Here is a 19746-nt window from a genome sequence, read left to right as displayed (position 1 = left end):
GGGGACTAGTTTAACCATTACCACATAGAAATACTGTTTTCTCAGTGTTTGCTTACTCACAAAACGTTCTTTTCATCATTTTGCTCATAAAAGGACCTTTTATGGTTTGTTTACCTCACTGAAGCAACCATTGGATTTTCCAGCAAATTGCCTCACATGTTTTTCTGTGAATCTCAGACTATTTGAACTGGGTGGTTGAGGTTATCATGTTTGATGAATCTGTACATAAAGTAATACCTTGATATATGAGTATTATTCGTTCCTGGACTGAGCTCGTAATTCAAATTTCTCGTATATCAAATACATTTTTCACATATAAAATAAATGGAAAAAAAATTATCCGTTTCGGCCGTGTAAAAACACCCGAATCAACGCTAATAACAATGGGAAAAAAGTATTTAATCGCTATATAAACACACACAAAATGGTATGATAAATAATATACAGTATTACTGTAATATAAAATGTGGTTTATTATGTTTATTATGAGTAGTGAGCAGGAGAAGGGAGGTAGTACGTAGCACTTTATACAGTAATTGTCCCTTTACACGTGCGCTTACATAAACTCAGACATAATAGTTGAGCCTTTGGAAGACTTCGTGTTCTTTATGGCCTTCTGTTTGAGGATTGTGCATATCGTCGATGTACTTTGTTCTTCATGGCGTGCCAAATCCCTTACGGTGACACCACGGTCACGTTGATTGATAATTTCATGCTTCGTCTTTTCTTCTCACTGCCATCCTTACCACTTGCTTTCTTTGGATCCATCACTAATATAGAATATTCACAAACACAGCCAAAATCACTGAATGAAGTGCTTGGAGCGCTCGGCAATCTAGCGCCAGCGTCTGGAAGTTGTTCGCATCTCAAAGCAAAATATTGCTCTCAGGTTGGCTCGTGTCTCGGAACACTCGTATGTCAATGCGTTATTATGTCGAGGTATTACTGTACATTTATCCACAAATGCCTCTGCTTGATGATGCCATTACCAGTGAATACTTTGTGCAATACTTTAGACATCTCTTAATTGAATTATCTTGATGCAAGGTGAATTGGTCAGTCCAAATTGACCATAGGTGTGAGCGTGAGCCTGTCTTTCTGTGTGGCCCTGCAATAAACAGAATTACAATTGTCTTGTCTTCAAGAAGCTGAATGAATGAATGAATGAATGAATGATGCATGCCACTTGGTTAGCAGAAGCACATTCAGAAATACTGATCTATAGCATTTAAAACTAGAAAATCACTTTTAGAGCGCAGACCTCTGCCGAGGAGCTCATTTCCCTCCAACTTCGATTTCCACCGTCCACATGGTGATCTGGATTATCACCAAAAGGTTCTGAATCGTTCTTGGTGTCTTTATACACCAACCATGAAAAGTAAAAGTGAATCTGAGTTGATGTCTATTTTTTAACTGATTTTTACATCCGTAAATTGAGTTTTCAATTTTAAAATTGTATATTTTTTCCTCACGTCATCCTGGATCCGATGATGATGATGATGAATATATTTATTAGATAGAATGTTAGAGTACAAGTACAGTCACACAGTAGCATGTATTACAGTACAAATAAAGTCAAACCTCCTGTCTAAGAGGAGCATTTCAAAAAAGCCCTTGCGATCATCCAGATCCGTCCAGAACTCTTTGAGTTATCTTGTTAACAGACAGACAGATAATCAAACGCCAGCAATTACATTACCTCCACCTCTCCTCGGTGGAGGTAATAATGATATCAATGTGAAACATATTGCTAAAAGGTTGGTAATGACCCGAAACCAACCAAGCTTAGCGTAGAAACATGGGAAAATCTTGGCAGTTCAACGTCAGAGTAGCAACAAAAATGTCTCAATGTATTACTTTAGTACAGTACTGAAGTAAAGCCCGATCCCCTCTGAACTTCCATCAAGTTGCATGCCTCAAATAGTGCTTGACAACATAAGAGGCTAAAGCTGGTTTGAACTTTTATTGCTTGCTTTTACAAGCCTGTGATCTTGACGCTGGCATAACCTCTTACAGACTTGTCATCCTTGAACCACTCCATAGTCGATTTCTCTGCAGGCAGTGCATAAATGCTTGATAGCTATGGTGGAGGATGCACCATCTTTTGGGACAAACGGTTACTATGGTAACAACAACCTCATCACAAGCAAACATTGACTCAAAGTGCTCCTTTCTTTTGTAAAATACAAACGAGCAGAGAACCCTGAACGAGTGTCAACAATAAGGCTCACTTCATGGGGGCTCTTAAAGGGAGTAGTTGGCACGGTGGACAACATAGACATCGGACACAGTTCTGCGCCGAGTTGTGTCAAAGAGACAGACACCAACCCTGTGGTGCTCCAGCTGTGCAGCACCCCGACTTTCCACGGTACTCAGTCATGATGATCTCACATCACACAGTAGTCTGGTGGTCAACATGTCAGACACATTCTTTAAAGGAGGTAAGATGATTATATAATTTCATTTAATCATTTCTGTTGTAAAAATGATGCAAACAATTTCCCACTGATATTAAAATTTTGAGTCAGAATGTGTCACAGTCCACAGAAGGTGAGAACCCAGAAGCACGACACAGTTCAAGAGGCCATTTAATATTTAACAGGCGACGTTCAACAATAGGATAGTCAGAAAAACAGGCAGATATATCCAAGCAGCGGCGCGGAGAGACAGAATCCAAAAGGCCGTTGCAGGGGTCAGTGTCGGTGTATCGTCCAGGCAAGAGGGTAGAATCCTGTGCAGGATCCTACCCAACTATTTTAGTGGAGATTAGAGTAAATTTGATGCGTACTATAGGACAAAAAAAAAAGTTTAATACAGTAAATTCTATGTTAAATTAGTTCAAAAAACGTTGCCTCATAAACCATAGCTGGAATTGATTAATGTGTTTCGAGAACAGCCCGGAGAGGGTACGATAATAATCAGGTTTACCTCCTCAGGGCAAGCTGGACCAGAATCTGTAGCTTTTAGAAGTCCTTGATGTGGCCAGAAATGACAAACACTAAAGTTAAAGGGGGAGAGCGGATTAAAAGCCACAATATAACCACATCTAGAGATCTTACAGACTCTATAATCTGTCCCATCCAGACCAGGCTTGCTGGTCCTTTGCTCTCAGTGAGATTTTGCTCCCCCCCATCTGTTCCCTCTCTTCTTGTGCTAAATATCAAAGCCTGAGAAACTTACCTAAATAAAATTATACCTCTAAAATGAGGCAATGGTTTCCAGAGTTTCTAAAAACAGCATTCAATAAACAAACATGCGACCCACCAGATTGTATTTTTCTTTTTGACTAGCGCTCTGTTACAAGGAAGCTATTTTTAAAGACATGTGATTGCCACAAGAAAGGCAACATTTGGGAAATAATGAATCAAAGCCAATTGAAATTATGTGTCTACAGACAGATGTGGTTTTCCATAGAAGACTACCTGCTGATCAATGGCAACCAAAGCATCTTCAAAGTCCAATAAATCATATTTCTATAGACCACAATAACATCTTAGTTCAACCTACTGGTCCTCCTCAAATGAGAAGTTTTGGCCTCAAATGTACCAAGAATACAAGCATTCAGGAGCGCCTCATGACAGGGAACCTGTCCTCAACTTGACTGATATTATAAAACTGACGATTGATCTTAAACTCCAATACAGCCTTTTATTACCTCCGCCGAGGCGGGGGTTATGTGATCACCGGCGTTTGTCCATCTGTTAGTAAAATAACTCAAAAGGTTCAGAACGGATCTTGATTAGAATTTTAGGAAATGTTGGAAACGTTACCAGGAACATATGATTACATTCGGGTGATGATCCAGAAGAGATCCTGGATTATTCTGGCTCAGTTTGAAATGTTCTGTAACATTACAGTCAATGGAGCTTCAAAATTTGTTCCTCAATATCTTGGTTGATTATTGACTGATGTTTATGGAATTTGACACAGTCGTGTAGGGTGGGGGCCTCTATCTCACCACCGAATTTCATCTGGATCAGATCCAGAATGACGTTATGAAAAAATATTTAATTGTAAGATTGAAAATTCCATTTACTGATTTAGAAATCAGTTAAAAACACACATCAGCTTCGATTCACTTTCACTTTTCATGGTTGGTGTGTAAAGATACCAAGAAATATGTGTAACCTTTTGGGGATGATCCAGATCACCATGTGGACGGTGTAAATCCAATTAGGAGAGGAATGAGCTGCTTGGCGGAGGTCTGTGCTCTCAGAGTGCTTGTCTAGTTTATACTGTAGTAATTATTTCATCAAAGTTAAAAAGGAAAAAAGAAATATTAGGGCTTATCATATGCATACATTACACACACAAATTATTTTATATGACCAAAGATATATATATATATATACTGTATCACTTGACTATATATAATATAATGTTTCATTGTTCAAGGCTCACATGCACAAGACGCAACGCAACGCAGCTCGGTGCGTGTCTATTTGCACCACGCTCCCAGACGTTCGCCACTGTGTGAATGAACGTGTAACTTGTCGTTTTGGAGCCGTTGTCTCCGAGGTTGTCGTGTTTGTCTCCATCTGTAGGGGAGACGCATTCATTTGTGAGCGATGCATACGAGAAGTCTCATGATGGTTTACGGTAGAGATAAAAAAAAACAAAAAAAAAAACACAGTCAGCTGAACGTTTCTCAGCATGAAGCATCTAAGGAAATAATAATTAATACATTTGTATTTATAAGTACAAATTAACAACAGGAACAGAGGGTTCAGATTTTCTTTTTACATTTAAAATACATGTCTTACTTCATGCTATACTGGTGCGCCAAACCGAAAGACTAGTCAAGTGATTTATATTTTTGATAATGTAATTTCGCAGGTAGGAACTATTCTGTTGCGCTTTGCGGGGAAGGATATTCACGTCGGACTTAGTTCCTGCTTTCGTATTTCTCAATAGAAACCACACGGGTGAGTGTTTTCTTCGTTAAATTAAGCTCCGTGACTTTAATGTTTGACCTTATCGTTAAAAGAAAGACCCGTTTCCGCAACCCAGTTCCCTTTGTAATGTGACAGGGCGACTCTGTGAAAAGCGAGCTGTGAAAACTATTTTAAAGGCCAGAGATGCTAGCCAGCTAACACCTTTAAACAACATTCGTCGTTCACAGAGCTAGCTAGGCAGCTAGGGAGCTCAGTATTTTAACTTCCTCAACGCTGGCGAACAGTAATTTATGTCTTCTTAAATTCTTTGTTCCTGTTTGTCTGTTATGTAACTTGTGCTAATTAAAAAATATATTTTTTGAGCACCTTTTGGAGAAAGTCCTGATAAAACTGGTGTTATCACTAAGTTAATATAGAAAATGCTAAGATAAGGAACCTAAGTACATCATTAAAAACACTTATGGGAAAGTATTATAATCTATACATTGGAGATGGCTCTCCCAATGATATTGTTGCCGTGACAGCAGCTAGAATGGAATACAAGCTTTTTTAAGTGACAGTATTAGTCTGAGTTGTTGTTAATTTAACACGACTATGTTTAGGATCTCTGTATGTTAAATCATGAGCGGTGACATTAAGTTCGGCCTGCACCAGAAAGAATAAACAGGTTTGTGCAATTTGACAATAATAGCTGTTTATTGTATATTTATGGATCTCTGATCTGGATTTTGTCGTCAATGTTGCCAATCAGTGAGCAGGACTGGCACATTTTTACTTAACCTGTTACTTTGGTTGACTGCTTAAATGTGTTATTAACTTGATTAGCCAAAAGCATGAATTACAAACATTGTTATTGTATTCTAGATTGAAATAACAACACATAGATACATACTTACATACATCGGGAGACACAGACTATATTAACTGACAAATGTAGTCTCAAAATTCTTCAACCTCCTAAAAAGCATCCCTCGTAAGAGCACACATGCAACCTAACCTAACTTTTAGTGGTTTTGTCCCAAAGTTGTGGTTTCTTATCTGTTGAGATGACATGCTGTTGTTCTTGTTTGTTTACATTTGCTTAAGGACCATGTCTGATCACCTCTGCTAACCCAAAGGCACAAGTAATTCCCAATCTCACATTGCTCTAAGTCATCTATATAAGGCACAAGCATTTTGCGTTGCTGTTCTGTGGCGCAATGAAACAAAATAAGATTTTGAGTACAGACTTATGGATCACCACTATATCTGGAGGAGCAAGAATACAGCATGAAACACTGCCTGGAGTCACAAATCGTGGTGGGTTAGTGATGCTCCGGGGATGCTTTGCTTCCTCAGGCATTTGAAACCTGCAGCAGGTAGAGGGTCAGATGGATTCCGTTCCATCAAGTATCAGGAAATCCTGGAGGAAAACATTTCGTCATTTGAATGAAGTTGAAGTTTTGCCATCATTGGTCATGCCAGAGATGAAGAAGTGCAGAAACATACTAGAAAGATTCCACAATCTACTAGATTTCACCAGAAAATCTGTGATGAGAACATTCCAGAGGTGGAAGCTTCGAAAGAAAAGTTCCAAGATTCCTCAGAAACACTGTCAGAGGCTGGGGTCTGTCCGCAGCAGGTCATAGCATCAAATGGGTGCTCTACAAATACTACAGATGCTTGTCATTAAGGGGTTGAAATACTTTGAGATTGCTATAATCTGATAATGTAGCACACTCACCTACCTGTACTCAAACAGTCTCTTTTTTCACCAGCAGGTGGAGGGATGAGTCTCTCCCCTGTGACTGGCACAGAAGTGCCAGAAACCGCTAATGGCATCGTTACACCCTTACCGTCAGAGAACGGCCCTCATGTCCCGTCTTTGGTGAAATATGAGGAGGAAGGTCACAGAGAAATCACAGAGAACCGCGTGGAAGAGGAAAGCAGAGTCCATGATGACGAGGGCTACCTGGAGCCAACGATGCACAGTGATGAGAGAACATTAAGTTTATCATTACACACTTCTCATGTGACGGACCCCTCCGTTCCTTCTGCCACTCGCACAACCATATTGGAATCAGAAACCCTAGACACAGCCATTCCTGAGGCTTCTGAAGCTTTGGAACCTCCTTATGCAGCTCTTCTGTGGGACTCGGCACACTACAGGGACTTAATGCAGCTAGGTGGCGCTGTCAACACATGCAAACAGCAGACTGCGGCTGTAGATAAAGGCACTGACATTAAAGAGGAAGAGGAGGATGGAGAGAAGGAGAAACAGGATGAAGAGGATGATGAGAAGAATGAAAAAAGGTGGACTCAGAGTACGGGAGGGAGGACAGAGGCAGGGGTGAGTGGAATGCAGGTTTTTGTTGCTTGAATAAGTAATGAAATGTGCTACTCTGGTTTGTATATATGTAGTTTTGTCAATGTAGTAAGCTGTAATGGATATTTCTTCCCTTCTCAATTTTTGTTTACTTCCTCGCCCACATTTTAGCCGTCCCAGCGCTACTCTTCCTCAGCCCCTGCTCCCAGTACCTCGACAACTTCGCCCCCCCCAACCCTTCCTCTGCCCTCAGATAATGTCACCTGCCCTCCTCATGTCATGGCCCAGGTCTGGGTGCGTAATGTCCGGGGGATGCAGGACAGCAAGAGCCTGGATGAAATCAGCCAAGCGTGCGGAGGTAATGATTGAATTTTGTGTTTATTGCACATTTTTCATCCCATTCCTTCACCAAATGTACTTGAAATTCAAAGTACTGCAAAGCTCTCTGAGCAAAGCCGCAAATGAGAAAGAAAAGGTGGTTTCCGCTCTTAACAAATCGGCCGTTATACAACTTTATTCGGCCGATTTGGTTGTATTTTCGACAGGTGGTTCGGGAGCCCGGGGCGGTGGCAGAGCGGGCCAATCAGAAGGCAGAAGAGCCACAATCTCCTCGGCTCTGGAACTGGAGGGGACGGTCAGCCAAGAAGGACAACTGACCAACTTCATCACAAAGAACCTGGAGCAGAAAATAAAGATGAGCTCCAAGCCCAGCCTGGACTGCAGCGACTGTGAGCATCAAACCGTAACAAACGAAAAGAATCATAGAGAATTTATTTCATTTCATTTAGCATTAAAAATCACAAAATAAGATACAACTTAGAAATACACAAAGGTAAAATTTAGGCATCAAAGCAGTAGAAATAATAAAAAAGGTTAAGAAATTAGGGAAAAGAAAAAAACCATGAACATATTGTAATTCATGACAATGCACAATGCACATTGTAATGAGTAAACAGTTGCATCAAGGCTCACATTTGGCTGCTCAAGTGGTTTACATACTCATCAATTATGCATAGCTAAGGCTATGTCCTGCAGAATTAATAGAGCGGCGTTAGAATATCCTGAGAAAAGTAATTGTTCTTCATCTTCCTTTATGAGGGACTGATGGTCGTTCCAAAGGAATGACCCAGAGCTCTGCAGCATTCAGACTAGCCTCACATTGTGCTTCATCTGTTTGCTGTTTATTTATTACCGGTACCGCCGCCGAGGAGCTTATGTTTTCTCCTGTGTTGGTTTGTTTGTCTGTTAGCAAGATAACTCAAACAATTCTGGATGGATCTTCAGGATATTTTCAGGAAGAATCTTACCCGGAACATATGATTAAATATTCAGTTACATTGCAGTCAACGGAGCTTCAGAATTTCTTCCTCAGTATCTCAGTTGATTATTGACCGATGCTTATGGAATTTGACACAGTCATGTCGAGTAGGGGCCTCTATCTTACCACCAAATTTCATCTGGATTGCATCCGGATTGCAGATACTGTTGCAATCTGAATTTTCCATTTTACTTATAAAGGAGGCTTTCCCCCCAAAAAATATACATTCAATTCACTCACCAAAAATCACAGTCCCCAGGGGTCTTCTGGATCTGATCCAGAATGAGGTCAGCATTTATTTTAATTTTTTTGACAATTTTAACATTAAAACCCCGTTTGTGAGGGTTGCTATGGTGACTTGCTGCAGGTTGATTTCTGGCCGTGCACAGCTGCAGAGGCTTTGTTGAACTGAACGAGACGCACCTGTTACACATCTCACCCAATCAGCTCCTGCCTCTCTGGACAGTTCTCTGCCAGAACATCCTCTCTGTTTCCTCAGTGTTTCAGGCTCTCCCGTTCTGTGTGTCGTCCTGTATTCCCTAGTTCTTACTTTAATACCTGAGGAAACAGAGCCAGTTGAGATTGGGGTACATTTTCACAACAAAGTGCTTTTGTTTTGCTTTCCATAATATGTCTTATTACAAGGAGGTTCTGTTTTTGCTGTTCTTTACCAAGACACTGTGTAGTTAATAGTGGGCGAATGGATTTATTGTATCTTTAAAAACTATGGATCTAGATCCAGAAGAATCCAGCATTACTGATGGTGTGCGTTTGGCAAAAAAAAAAAAGAGAAACCTAACTAATAATGATATCAATGTGAATTCAGTAGCTAAAGGTTTGTTTTCATGGTTAAGGAATCTAAAACGGCAGATAAGAATAAATGTAGGGCCATTATTTGTTGTGTAAATCACAATATACGGGGACTGAGGTGCTTGGCGGAGGTCTGCGTTTTTGACAGGGAGTATATTTAACTTAAATTGGATATTTGAATTGGAAATACAAGAATAGATTATAATTATTTTTGCTCAAGTGTTTTTGCTTCATGTTAGCATAAACAAGCTAATGAAGTTTAACTTATGAGTGCTGCAGGTCAGATTTATTAGAAAGTCATCAGTTGGTCATTTAATTAACCCGAGTAGAGTAATAAATTAACTTTCAGAGGCGCCAATCCAAGAGATGCTGCTGAAGACATTTATGATTTCATTTTCAAATCTCTATGCGCATAATAATGGTTAGATTTTCTTCATCAGAGTAGGATAGTTGTTGGTCAGAACTCCATCCAGGTCTCAGAACTGTTTCTCCTTTTACTCTGGATTAAATCTAAAGAGTGAATAATCAGAAAGCCATGGTGACACTTTGTTCTTGCTCTCTCCAGCTTCTTACTTGTTCCTGGCTGATTAAAGTTATAGCCTCAAAACTTTAAACCGATCATTTTTTTTAAATGTCACCTGAACAGCAGTTTCTGGAATTACATCGTCTCTACGTGTTTGCCTGACTGATTTCGTCCAGCCTGTCCATTAGCACACATTAATGTTGTGTAACTTTCCTGGAGAAAGCCTGTGAACCGCTGCCCTTCATTATAGCAGTAACAACCCCCTCGTCTGGATTAGAGTGTCGGCTAAAGCCGCCACTCAATTTAGACACTGGAATACGGTCAATAACCCGCCTGTGGCGGCTCCCTGCTGATTCAGTAACAATGGGTGACTCAGACTTTGTTTAGACAGGAAGGAGCTATGACTGACGTCTTGCTGCAGTTTGGCCGGAACCAGTTTCTCCCCTGTTTATCACCTCAAGTTATTTTAGTGCATATTTAATTGATTTTAATTACATTTTGTCGAGAACAATGGCATCAATGAACAAGCTGTTGGATTTTGGATCATCTGGACCAAGCATTTTTAGTATTACGGTTTCAAGTAGCTTTGTGTGATTGGGGGATTACAGGAGATGTGCTTCTGATTTTATCTATAATGTCTCCAAGGCTTGGCAAACAAATGACACGATGACATCCTCATAAATCTACCACAAATCAGTCTCTGATGTGGATCCTATTAATATTCCAGATCTGGCGATGCGTCAATGTTGACCTATTATGCAAAGAGGGACAAACTTTTATGGGGCAATTGATTTCCCAATCAATGACATGATCAGGAATCTGAGGATCTGTGTGAAGTCTAGTTATTTATACATCTAATTTACCCCAAGAGATAATGATTAAAGTTGCACCGTCTTTCACGCTGTGAAGATCACATTTGGGAACTTTATTTATTGTTGTGTATCTATTTAAAATTGTTTCTTGCCAGCGGACTGTTCAGGTCCCATCTACAGAAGCCGGGGGTTGCCACGGAGACCAGCGGATATCCCTCCCATTGATCCAGCTGTTCTATTGGATCTGCAGAGACACACCCAGGAAGTAGCACACAGCGTTGAAATGATGATGCGGAGCCTCAACGGGACCATCCAGAATGTGAGTCCAGAAAGTAAAAACCTTCATCGTGAACTTTTGTTTCTGTTTGTGCGATCGATTGATCTCTCTGTTGATTCATCCAGATGACCGCTCTGAGCGTCGGCTACATCCAGACCTACAGAGACTCCGTAGACAGCCTGGGGGAGTCTGTGGACATGAGTATAAAGGTGTGTGCGTGTGCGTGTGAGGCAAAAAACGTAGTTGAGTTCAATTGTGTAGTTGAGTGTTCACCACAAAACATAAATTAGAAATGTTCACTTCAAAATGCTTTGCAGTTGAATAAAGCAAAATAATCTTTTTTTTTTTTAAGCACAGACAGTCGTCGACATACGGCTGATCGACTGGTATGTCTGGTGATGACGAGTGGTTACGCCATACGTCTGGCGTAAAGCGATCGATAAGCAAGAGTTAAAATCTGGATGATAACATCATTACTTTAGCAAAAAAGAAAGACCTCTTTGAACAGCTGACACATTGCAAATTTCAGCAGCCAAAAACCGCATCAAATTAAAACGGCTTCTTCACGTACAACGAAAGCTAGCATTCATGGCTAACATTAGCTGGCATGCTACTGCCTTAAGTTATTAAATTTCTCGTTTCTCATTGATGGACTGACAGCCCCTGTTGATTGCATTTTCTCAACCATCCTCATCCACACTCTTCTAAAGGTCAAAAGATAGTAGGCAGATCGCTATGGTAACCTCATTTAATTAACATAGCTGCTTGTCAAGCGACATGGCTCTGGTACGGAAGTCTTCATGCCAGCCTTTAGTGTGTGATGCCTTATTATTTTTTAATCTTGGTGGTGTTTTAGGATTCAATAGGTGATAAACTTGTTATTTGTGCGTGATGAAACCCAATTTCAAAATTAATCAACTGTCATGTGACAGTGGATTTAGAAAGATATTGCTTTTGTCATTTCATGAATGAGTATTTTTTTGTTTGAAACCAGAGTGCTGAGCTGTAGAGAAGGGCAAGAAAAACAAAGCATGAAGTTGCCTGTCCTAATAATTTGGACCTTGCAGGGCATGTACACGCTGATGGCTCGCTGTGAGGAGCTGGATCGTTCCATGCAGCCCATACAAGCCCTGGCTGCACAGATCCGCGACATTAAACGCACCCTGGACACTCTGGAGGCGATCTGCAAGTAACACCACCGCTCTGGTATGAATACTCCTCCCAGCTGCACAGATCCAACATGGAGCACACAGCTGAGCAAGACTGTGTGCATCTATACCCACCTTTCTGCAGGTAGCACACACACACTGCAGCAATGGATTCCCGGGGGTGTTGCTACGAGGCATGCTGGATGATCGGCGGTCATCCTTTCCTGCTTGTTCATCGTTTGAAGATTTCTTTTGAGTTCTTCAAAGCATCCCTGTTTTTCCAGAAGCTAAATGTAATAATTCGCCAATTTTGGAGACACTTGGTCGGGTGCCCTGTGCACACGGACAGATGCAAACCGGCCCGTGAAGACAAATGGATCATAATGCAGCCCAAGGAAGACTGAATGCTATCCGTCCGGCCCACTTATTTCAGATTGCACTAACCTTTTCTTCCCTCACGAGGGCGATGTCTCTCTCTTTCTGTGTCTTTTGTTGTGGAGGCCAGTGAGCTGCATGGACTTTTAACAGGAACTGAACATTTGTTTTTTAAAGTTGTGCAACAAAGATCATATTCAGGCACTGGCTCAGGGGAAGGGAGCTCATATTTGTTTGTCTTTATGTTTATTTATTCACTTTGTCATCATACTTGCTTTTTCCATTTTACCCTGTCTTATCGGGAACTGACCGTTACAGCCAGATTGTTTCCACTGAACATCCCTATTTGAGTATGAGCTCAAAGGCTTCTTGATAATTGTTTGAGGATGTGCTGAAATTATTTAACTTATTCTACTCAGATTTCTAGCCTGTGCATCACAGGTGTGTGTTTCTCATTTAAAGCCACAGCCAGCTATGATTCATGAGGCTTGAAGTCTCTTTTCCGTTCTCTTGTCAATGCAGGGGGAAAAAAAATAAATCTTTAAACGATCGCCAAAAAAATCTGAAAGTCTTGACAGAGGTTTTAAATATTTCTGAACCATTTGAATTTAAACTGTTACCGTTAACGAGGGCGTTTCAAGCTCGACAAAAATATTTAGAATTTAAGCGTTTAATTAAATCTGAAATTGCTGCCAGTCTTCTTCCGAACAGTTTATAGACTGTAGATGAGTATTCAGTTTTCAATCCACTCTTTAGAGCAAAACATTTATTCTAGACAATAGTGCAAATCATAAAAATTCAGATTAAAGATTTGAAAAGGAACAGAATTTTTTTTTATTAACAAATCAATTATTTTTTTCTATCTTGTTTTCAACCAATGAGAGCTAAGTCTGGTAGGCGTCTCTGGATGGAGTCTGGGATGTGAACTAATGTGGACTTTCTAATTGACTTGCTTGCAGAGTAATTATTAATTTACTAAAGGCCTCTGACTGACTGCAGCGTTACTCGACTGTTACTTCACCACCAGTTCTGATTGAGTCGTACGTCTGACATTGCACTGGAGTGTATCTGTGTTACGTGCTACATTTGTATACTCATTCACATCAGTTCAATACTGCAAAGCAAGGTATGTGGACGTTTTTAGAGCTGACTCCGCATCGTGTGACTTGTTTCAACATGCATGTCTGCATCTGTTAACTTGTTTTAAACGTTACATCACAGGAAAGCTTCAGGTTCCATTTAGTATAAAATCCATGTCTCAGTGCCGTCTTCCTTGACCTTGCTGGCAAAAGTAAAAAAAATTGGCAGCATCCATAAAAAGCTTATATTAGAAAAATAAAATGCTCCCATTCCCTTGATGATGCTGAGATACACTCCGACATGTACGCGGCTGTAAAGAAGGAAGTCCTCTTTTACAGATCTGGATGGGTGTCAGAGTTTCGAGTTAATAGGAGGTATGAATGGAAAGTCGATATACTTGTTCATGGTATAAATAAATGTGTGAATAATTCATTTTCTGTTGTACAATCAGATGCGCCTGTGTACATATATTTGTGTAATTATAAATAATTTAGATACCCCTCGTCTTGAGTGTATATTTTAATGGAAAATAACATAAATTTACATGAGCTTCAAAAACAACTGTTTCAGACTGTTTTTTTCAACCACAGCACTGAAGGGACTGGATAGGTATATATATATATATTTATTATAGACGGATCATTTTTTACCAACTTAATTGTAAAAGGAGCTTTATAACAAGATGGAGTGACTTGTTACTGCAAGAGCAGCACTAGTGTTGCTAAAAACATTAACACTGAGACACTGGTTTCAATCAAGTGTCCCAGGAGTCTGAGAAAAGCAATGAAGGACCCTGAAACTGAAGTAGCTACCTGAAATCCTGCCATTATTCAGTTTGTTTACTCCTGTGCTTTTTAAAGTGTGATTTGTCGCTCAGGCCACGCAGAGTGGAGAGCTCAGAGAATGTGCAGCCAGTAAATCCTGTAGAGGCCAATGCTAACGTTAGCGAATGGAGCCACGATGTAAAGTCTGGACAGTAGACTAACGATAAACCTGAAGGTCAAACTTGACACGCTCAGTTGCATTTAGATGTGATCTTTCAGATTAATTCTATTTTCTTCTTTTCAAACCCCAATAAATACTTTTTTTTACCCAAAATTAACACGGGCTTCATAATTATAAGCCCTCCCTTATCCATAAACGCAAGCAATGAACATTCTAGAAAATGTTTTTATTTTCAACGCATCTACTTGATGGACAAATTCTTAACAAATTGAGGCAATAAGCAAATGATTGTGCAGGTTTAACAGAATGCTTTCATGCATCTACTGATAGGTCAGTCAAAATCTACAGCGTCACGTCTTTCAGAGTACAGCAAGACGAAAACTGTTGGCACGTTGGTGGGTGAGTTTAAACTACAGGTACTGCCTTGGAGGGTCCAGTGACTTCATCAAGGCGACTTGTGAAGGGTTAATAATGGCCAGTAACGCCCAGAACCTCCAGGTGAAGACTGGTTTGTTAGTCATTTAAGGTCGCAGGCATAGATTTCCAGCCACTAGCAGCAATAACAGAAGAACAGGCGGCTCTGGGGCACGGATTGGATCTGTACCACTGTCTATATTAGTGTCTTCCAGTGAAGGTGTTGGACTTCCTAAACCAGGTGAACTACTTTCTGTGGACTTAGTTACGGAGTTAGCTGCTGTTGTAGAAGCTAAGGTAGAAGCTGTCGTCGCGGGCTCAGTTACATCGCGAGCCTTCTCTTTTTCTCTCTTCCCAACGGATGCTCCGTCTTTGGGGGCTTGCTGATCTGAGACGTCCCTGTCTGTCGTCTTGTACCACTGGCACTGGAAGTCCTCCTTCCACATCTCTGCTGGATCTGGTTCAGCTGGTTTAGTGCCCGTGTCTGGCCCATCAGCTGCTTTTGCTTCTTCTTGCTGAGATGATAGAAAAGCGAGCTGAATAATAACAAGCATCGCGGCTATGTAGTTTTAAAAAGTCGAACACCAAAGTAAATATCACGGCTCAAATTCAGGCGGGCAACATTTTCAGAGTAGTGCGGTTCCAGCAGTGTCGATGCTTTGTTTCGTGTTGTTCTTTTTATGACTGCTGTTACTAAAGCCCCATGCAGAGCGCGCCAGAGAAAGCGAGTGTTTCTGCGTTCGGTGTCGTGTGATCAAATTCCAGAGGATCTTCTGCTGTGTTTCAGTGATTCTTTTATTGTCTGCTCTCCTATGGTCTGAAAACACAGAAGATCCTCAGGCAGCTACACTTCCCTCTGACTTTGTTTCCCATTCTTATAAAATCTTGGTTTTTATTTGTGTCATGAGTCAAAATGAGTTGTTCTTTGTCCAGCTTTCCTCACAAAAAAATGACAGAAGTTGAGAACGTATTGTCTTTGCATGCCTTTCGCCATGGGCACAGACCTTATGTGTGTGTGTATACACAGTACATACACACATATAAGGTGGTCAGTTTGTCTTGGCATCGTGGCGTATCTGGCAACATATACATTCATGCTTTTCCACCAAAATTAAACAGGAATAAGCTTCATGCCTTTAAATATTGATATTTTCCCCCACAAATCTCAGCTTCTCATTTCTAAGAGATTAGATGAAATGACTCTGAAGGCTGTTCATCTTCTCAATAGCATATAGCTACTCTAGGCCCAATATAATGATGCTGTTGTCCAGCTTTCTGCTGGGGTGGTGATGACTTTTGTTTAATCAAATATGCAGTGGCGGAGAAGAGACAAAGAGGCAATCAGAGCTTCTCAGCATGCTGCACTAACCTCCTATGGGTTTATTAGCCTATCTACAAGCATGGTTTCACAGTGTTTACTGCACAGTTTGCTCCTCCTATCATGCATTAAATGGAAGACTAAAGCATGCTATAATATGCACTCAAGTGTTTAATACGTGAACCCAGTTAACACTTCGGTGTAACTGGGTCTAAGCAACAATAGAAGCAAATCTAGGACTTATTACTTGGCGGTTATGTGGTTTGAGCTACCTGTAGCTTATTAACTGTAAGAAGTATAAGACTTAATTCGGCTATAAAAAAAAAACCCCAAAAAACAGGGTCACCAGAACCGCTCTAGTGAGTCGTGGCTCGGCATAGAACAACTTTGAGGCCGTTGATGGAACGAGGGCAGAATGAGTCTGTACGATTTCTGGATTTAACAAGCCTCACCCCACATCTATTTATGGCCTGTTCTGCAAGAAGGGCTCGGAGCTCATGCTTGTCTGATGGGATTAATGATGAATGAAGTGAATAAGTAAACCTTTATGAATTCATCACAAATAGATTTTGACCCCTACAGTTACGCATACCTTTTCCGTTACTTTTGTTGGGGATGGGAGGTGGAGGTAGGCAAAGCTTTCTGCGTTTTGACGGACACATCGTCCCTTTCCCTGGCACAGGGAAGCTGAGCACAGTCGAGCTGCTGTAGTAACGTTGACGGAGTAAGGTCCCAGAACCTTACGGACAAACTCTGCCAGGTCCTGGCACTCTCTCTGAGAAGCAGGCAGACAGTTGGAGGAACATACCTATAATAGTGCAACCCAATCAATCCTTCAAGAGCTAATCAGTGAAATTAAAAGCATGAAAACTCTATTTGTGATTGCCAAAAAAAACAAAAAAACTTAAAAGGATCCCGTCTTTGTGCATGAACTTTATGTAAATGTAGGACTGTGTTACCTCTGTCTGAGTTTCACTTCTCTCCCAGATGACGATTCCTGCTGTTCCCATAGCAGCACTCTCTCCTATGGCGCTCACCAGGTCTGCCTGTTACAAAAGAAATTATACAAAGAAGCCATAAAAGACTCCCCACAGCGTGCGCTGCTTCGTACTTGGTCAAAGTATGGCACTGTGTAAAAGCTATTTTTCTTGGCGTATTGATTTCACCCTAAATCCTCTTTACGATGACTGACAAAAACACATTTCAGCTTTTCTTTTCTTCAGCTCCTCTCTCAATAAATAACCATTAGGTGATAATCATTTCTATTCTACAACATTATAGCATGCTATTTTTGCTTCAGCACTGATCCATACAGTCCGTAGGGATCGTACTCTAGGTCCCTCCACCAGATGATGCACTCACCTGTGACAGGAAAGTGTTAGTGGAGGCGTAGCCTATCTTTACCAGGGGGAATACAGGAAGGTCAAACGTCCCCGTCAGAGACGATACTCGTAGCGCTTCTTTGATTTGGCTGGACAAATAAAGCCTGGCTCCAGTGGTCCCACCCTAAGAATCATTGGGCAGATCGTCCACATTATGCCCACCACGTGCAACACAGGCTGCAGGTTATGAGACATCGAACAAAAGTTACTTTGGTTCAGTGAAATGCTTAGATAACAATCAATTCTGATCTATTATGGTCCAATAAAGTGTAATAAACTAAAGTAGCTTGCTACGGTAATTTCCTGCATCATGAACAATGGCATTATATCACGTGGAATCTGGGTTCACAGAATGGAATGAATGCACCGGAGCTAACGATGAGGTATTATAACTTTATTTATGTATTTGCTGCAGTCATTAAAGATAAACAGTTTATAAACTTTTGGTAGTTTCGTACTTGTGTGGATTTAGGTTTTCAAATACGTTTTTCACTCGTTACAAGGTTTTGGTTTTCTTTGATCACTGCATTGATGATTGTGATATTGATATATTTCAACCCCCCCCAATATGTGCAGAGATATATAAAGTAACATGAAGCATGACTCACCTGTATCTTCTCGAGGGCGAGGAGCGGGTAGAGAGCAGAGCATCGTTTCCATAGCCACAGCAGCTCGTCATTCCGGGCCATCTCTGCTGCAGGGCACTGCCCGGTGTAATTGGCTAACATTGTTTGGGTGGGATCACCGTTGGAGCAACTGGGGTAAGGAGAGACCCCCCATAATGCTTTGGGTCTTAACTTCTTGACCTCCCATAAAGTCTCCATCATTACTGACTTGGCCGCTGCCTCAAAATCTACCTGTGATGATGATGATGAATATATTTATTAGATAGAATGTTAGAGTACAAGTAGTACAAGAAGAGTACAGTCAAACAGTAGCATGTATTACAGTACAAGTACAGTCAAACACCCTGTCTAAGAGGAGCATTTCAAAAAAGCCCTTGCGGTCTTGTTTCCGTTGAAAGTCCTTCGTACATAAATCATCAACATTTAACAATACCAATAAAATAAAAATAAATTAATCCACAGATGCAAAATAACAATAAATTAAAAAGACATATAATATGTGCAACGTAGCTGGACAAAAAAAGGGGGTGGGGGATTGATCCGGAGAGAGTCGTGATGACCATCTCCGTTTCTGCCCCCCTGAAAGGTGACGAGATCAATATATATATAATATTGATATCACCGTCAATTGCTACGTGATAGGAAAGTGTCAGCGAGGAAGAAGGGAAAGATCTACAAGGCAGTGGTGAGGCCAGCCATGATGTATGGCTTAGAGACTTGATAAAGTTAGCTGGTCTTTCCTCTTTGCCGTCCTACACAAGCTTGGGTTTGGAGAGTCATTTATTCACTGGGTGTCAGTATTATATAACTCTCCCAAAGCGACCGTAACCACCAACGGGATTACCTCACAGAGCTTCACCTTGCAGAGAGGTACCAGGCAGGGCTGCCCACTCTCTCCTTTATTATTTGCAATATTTATTGAACCCCTAGCAGCAGCAGTGCGGCAAAATACCAGGATTAAGGGAATCAACACTGCGGTGTTAGAACACAAAATCAATTTATATGCTGATGACATCTTGCTTTATTTACAAGAACCCTCGGATTCGCTGCAGGAAGTATTCAAGTTGATAGCAAAATTTTCACAACTTTCAGACTATTCCATCAATTGGACAAAATCAACATTACTTCCCATTACAGAAAAGTCATGGAACCCTGCAGACCAGGGTGGTGGGGGGTGGGGGGGGCTGGGAGACTGTGGGGGGGTGTGTGGGATGGGTGGAGGGTGCTGGGAGGGGGGCGGGTGGTTGTGGGGGGCGTGGTGTTGGGTGCTGGTGGGGTGCCAGGCCGGCCCGCTGTGCCCCATGCCGCTGCGCTGGCCTAGGTTTCGTCGGCTGTGTTGGTGTAAGTCGCCCCCGGGCCCTGGACTGGTTCTTCTGCGTTTGGCTCTGGTGGGGCCATGGTGGTCGTTCTTGGGTTGCTGTAGCTGCTTGGGGTGATCTGGGGGCTTATGTTGCCATTGTTGGGTCTGGGATGGCTGCCCCGTTCTTAGGTGGAGGTTTCACGCATGCCAGATCCACC

The 19746-nt window shown here is 41.3% G+C and overlaps 2 protein-coding genes across 2 annotated transcripts; one reads left to right on the top strand and one right to left on the bottom strand.

The window, feature by feature from the left end:
• The first annotated feature begins 6663 nt into the window (after nucleotides 1-6663).
• Nucleotides 6664-12133, top strand: LOC137914266 (BLOC-1-related complex subunit 6-like). Its single transcript, XM_068757869.1, has 6 exons — nucleotides 6664-7224; nucleotides 7372-7558; nucleotides 7746-7928; nucleotides 10819-10982; nucleotides 11066-11149; nucleotides 12008-12133. The coding sequence occupies exons 1-6, from the start codon at nucleotides 6664-6666 to the stop codon at nucleotides 12131-12133; spliced, it is 1305 nt and encodes a 434-aa protein (XP_068613970.1).
• A 2876-nt stretch (nucleotides 12134-15009) lies between these two features.
• LOC137914273 (hyaluronidase-1-like) lies at nucleotides 15010-18459 on the bottom strand (the record flags this gene model as incomplete). Its single annotated transcript, XM_068757878.1, has 5 exons — nucleotides 15010-15417; nucleotides 16813-16995; nucleotides 17180-17266; nucleotides 17583-17726; nucleotides 18211-18459. Coding segments are annotated over 5 exons (1071 nt in total), but the record flags the coding sequence as incomplete, so codon positions are not given.
• Between the last annotated feature and the right edge of the window lie 1287 nt (nucleotides 18460-19746).

Source organism: Brachionichthys hirsutus, unplaced genomic scaffold (genome assembly GCF_040956055.1).
Source record: "Brachionichthys hirsutus isolate HB-005 unplaced genomic scaffold, CSIRO-AGI_Bhir_v1 contig_301, whole genome shotgun sequence".
NCBI classification, from domain to species: Eukaryota; Metazoa; Chordata; class Actinopteri; order Lophiiformes; family Brachionichthyidae; genus Brachionichthys; species Brachionichthys hirsutus.
Note: the sequence above shows the minus strand (reverse complement) of the source record. Positions and strands in the feature narration are given on the sequence as shown.

What these genes read in the sequence shown, in the direction of transcription:
- LOC137914266 (XM_068757869.1), top strand. Translation starts at nt 6,664, where the DNA reads ATGAGTCTCTCCCCTGTGACTGGCACAGAAGTGCCAGAAACCGCTAAT. An exon ending in GAGGGAGGACAGAGGCAGGG is followed by an intron (nt 7,225 to 7,371) that starts GTGAGTGGAATG and finishes CCCACATTTTAG; the next exon opens with CCGTCCCAGCGCTACTCTTC. An exon ending in CTGTGGACATGAGTATAAAG is followed by an intron (nt 11,150 to 12,007) that starts GTGTGTGCGTGT and finishes TGGACCTTGCAG; the next exon opens with GGCATGTACACGCTGATGGC.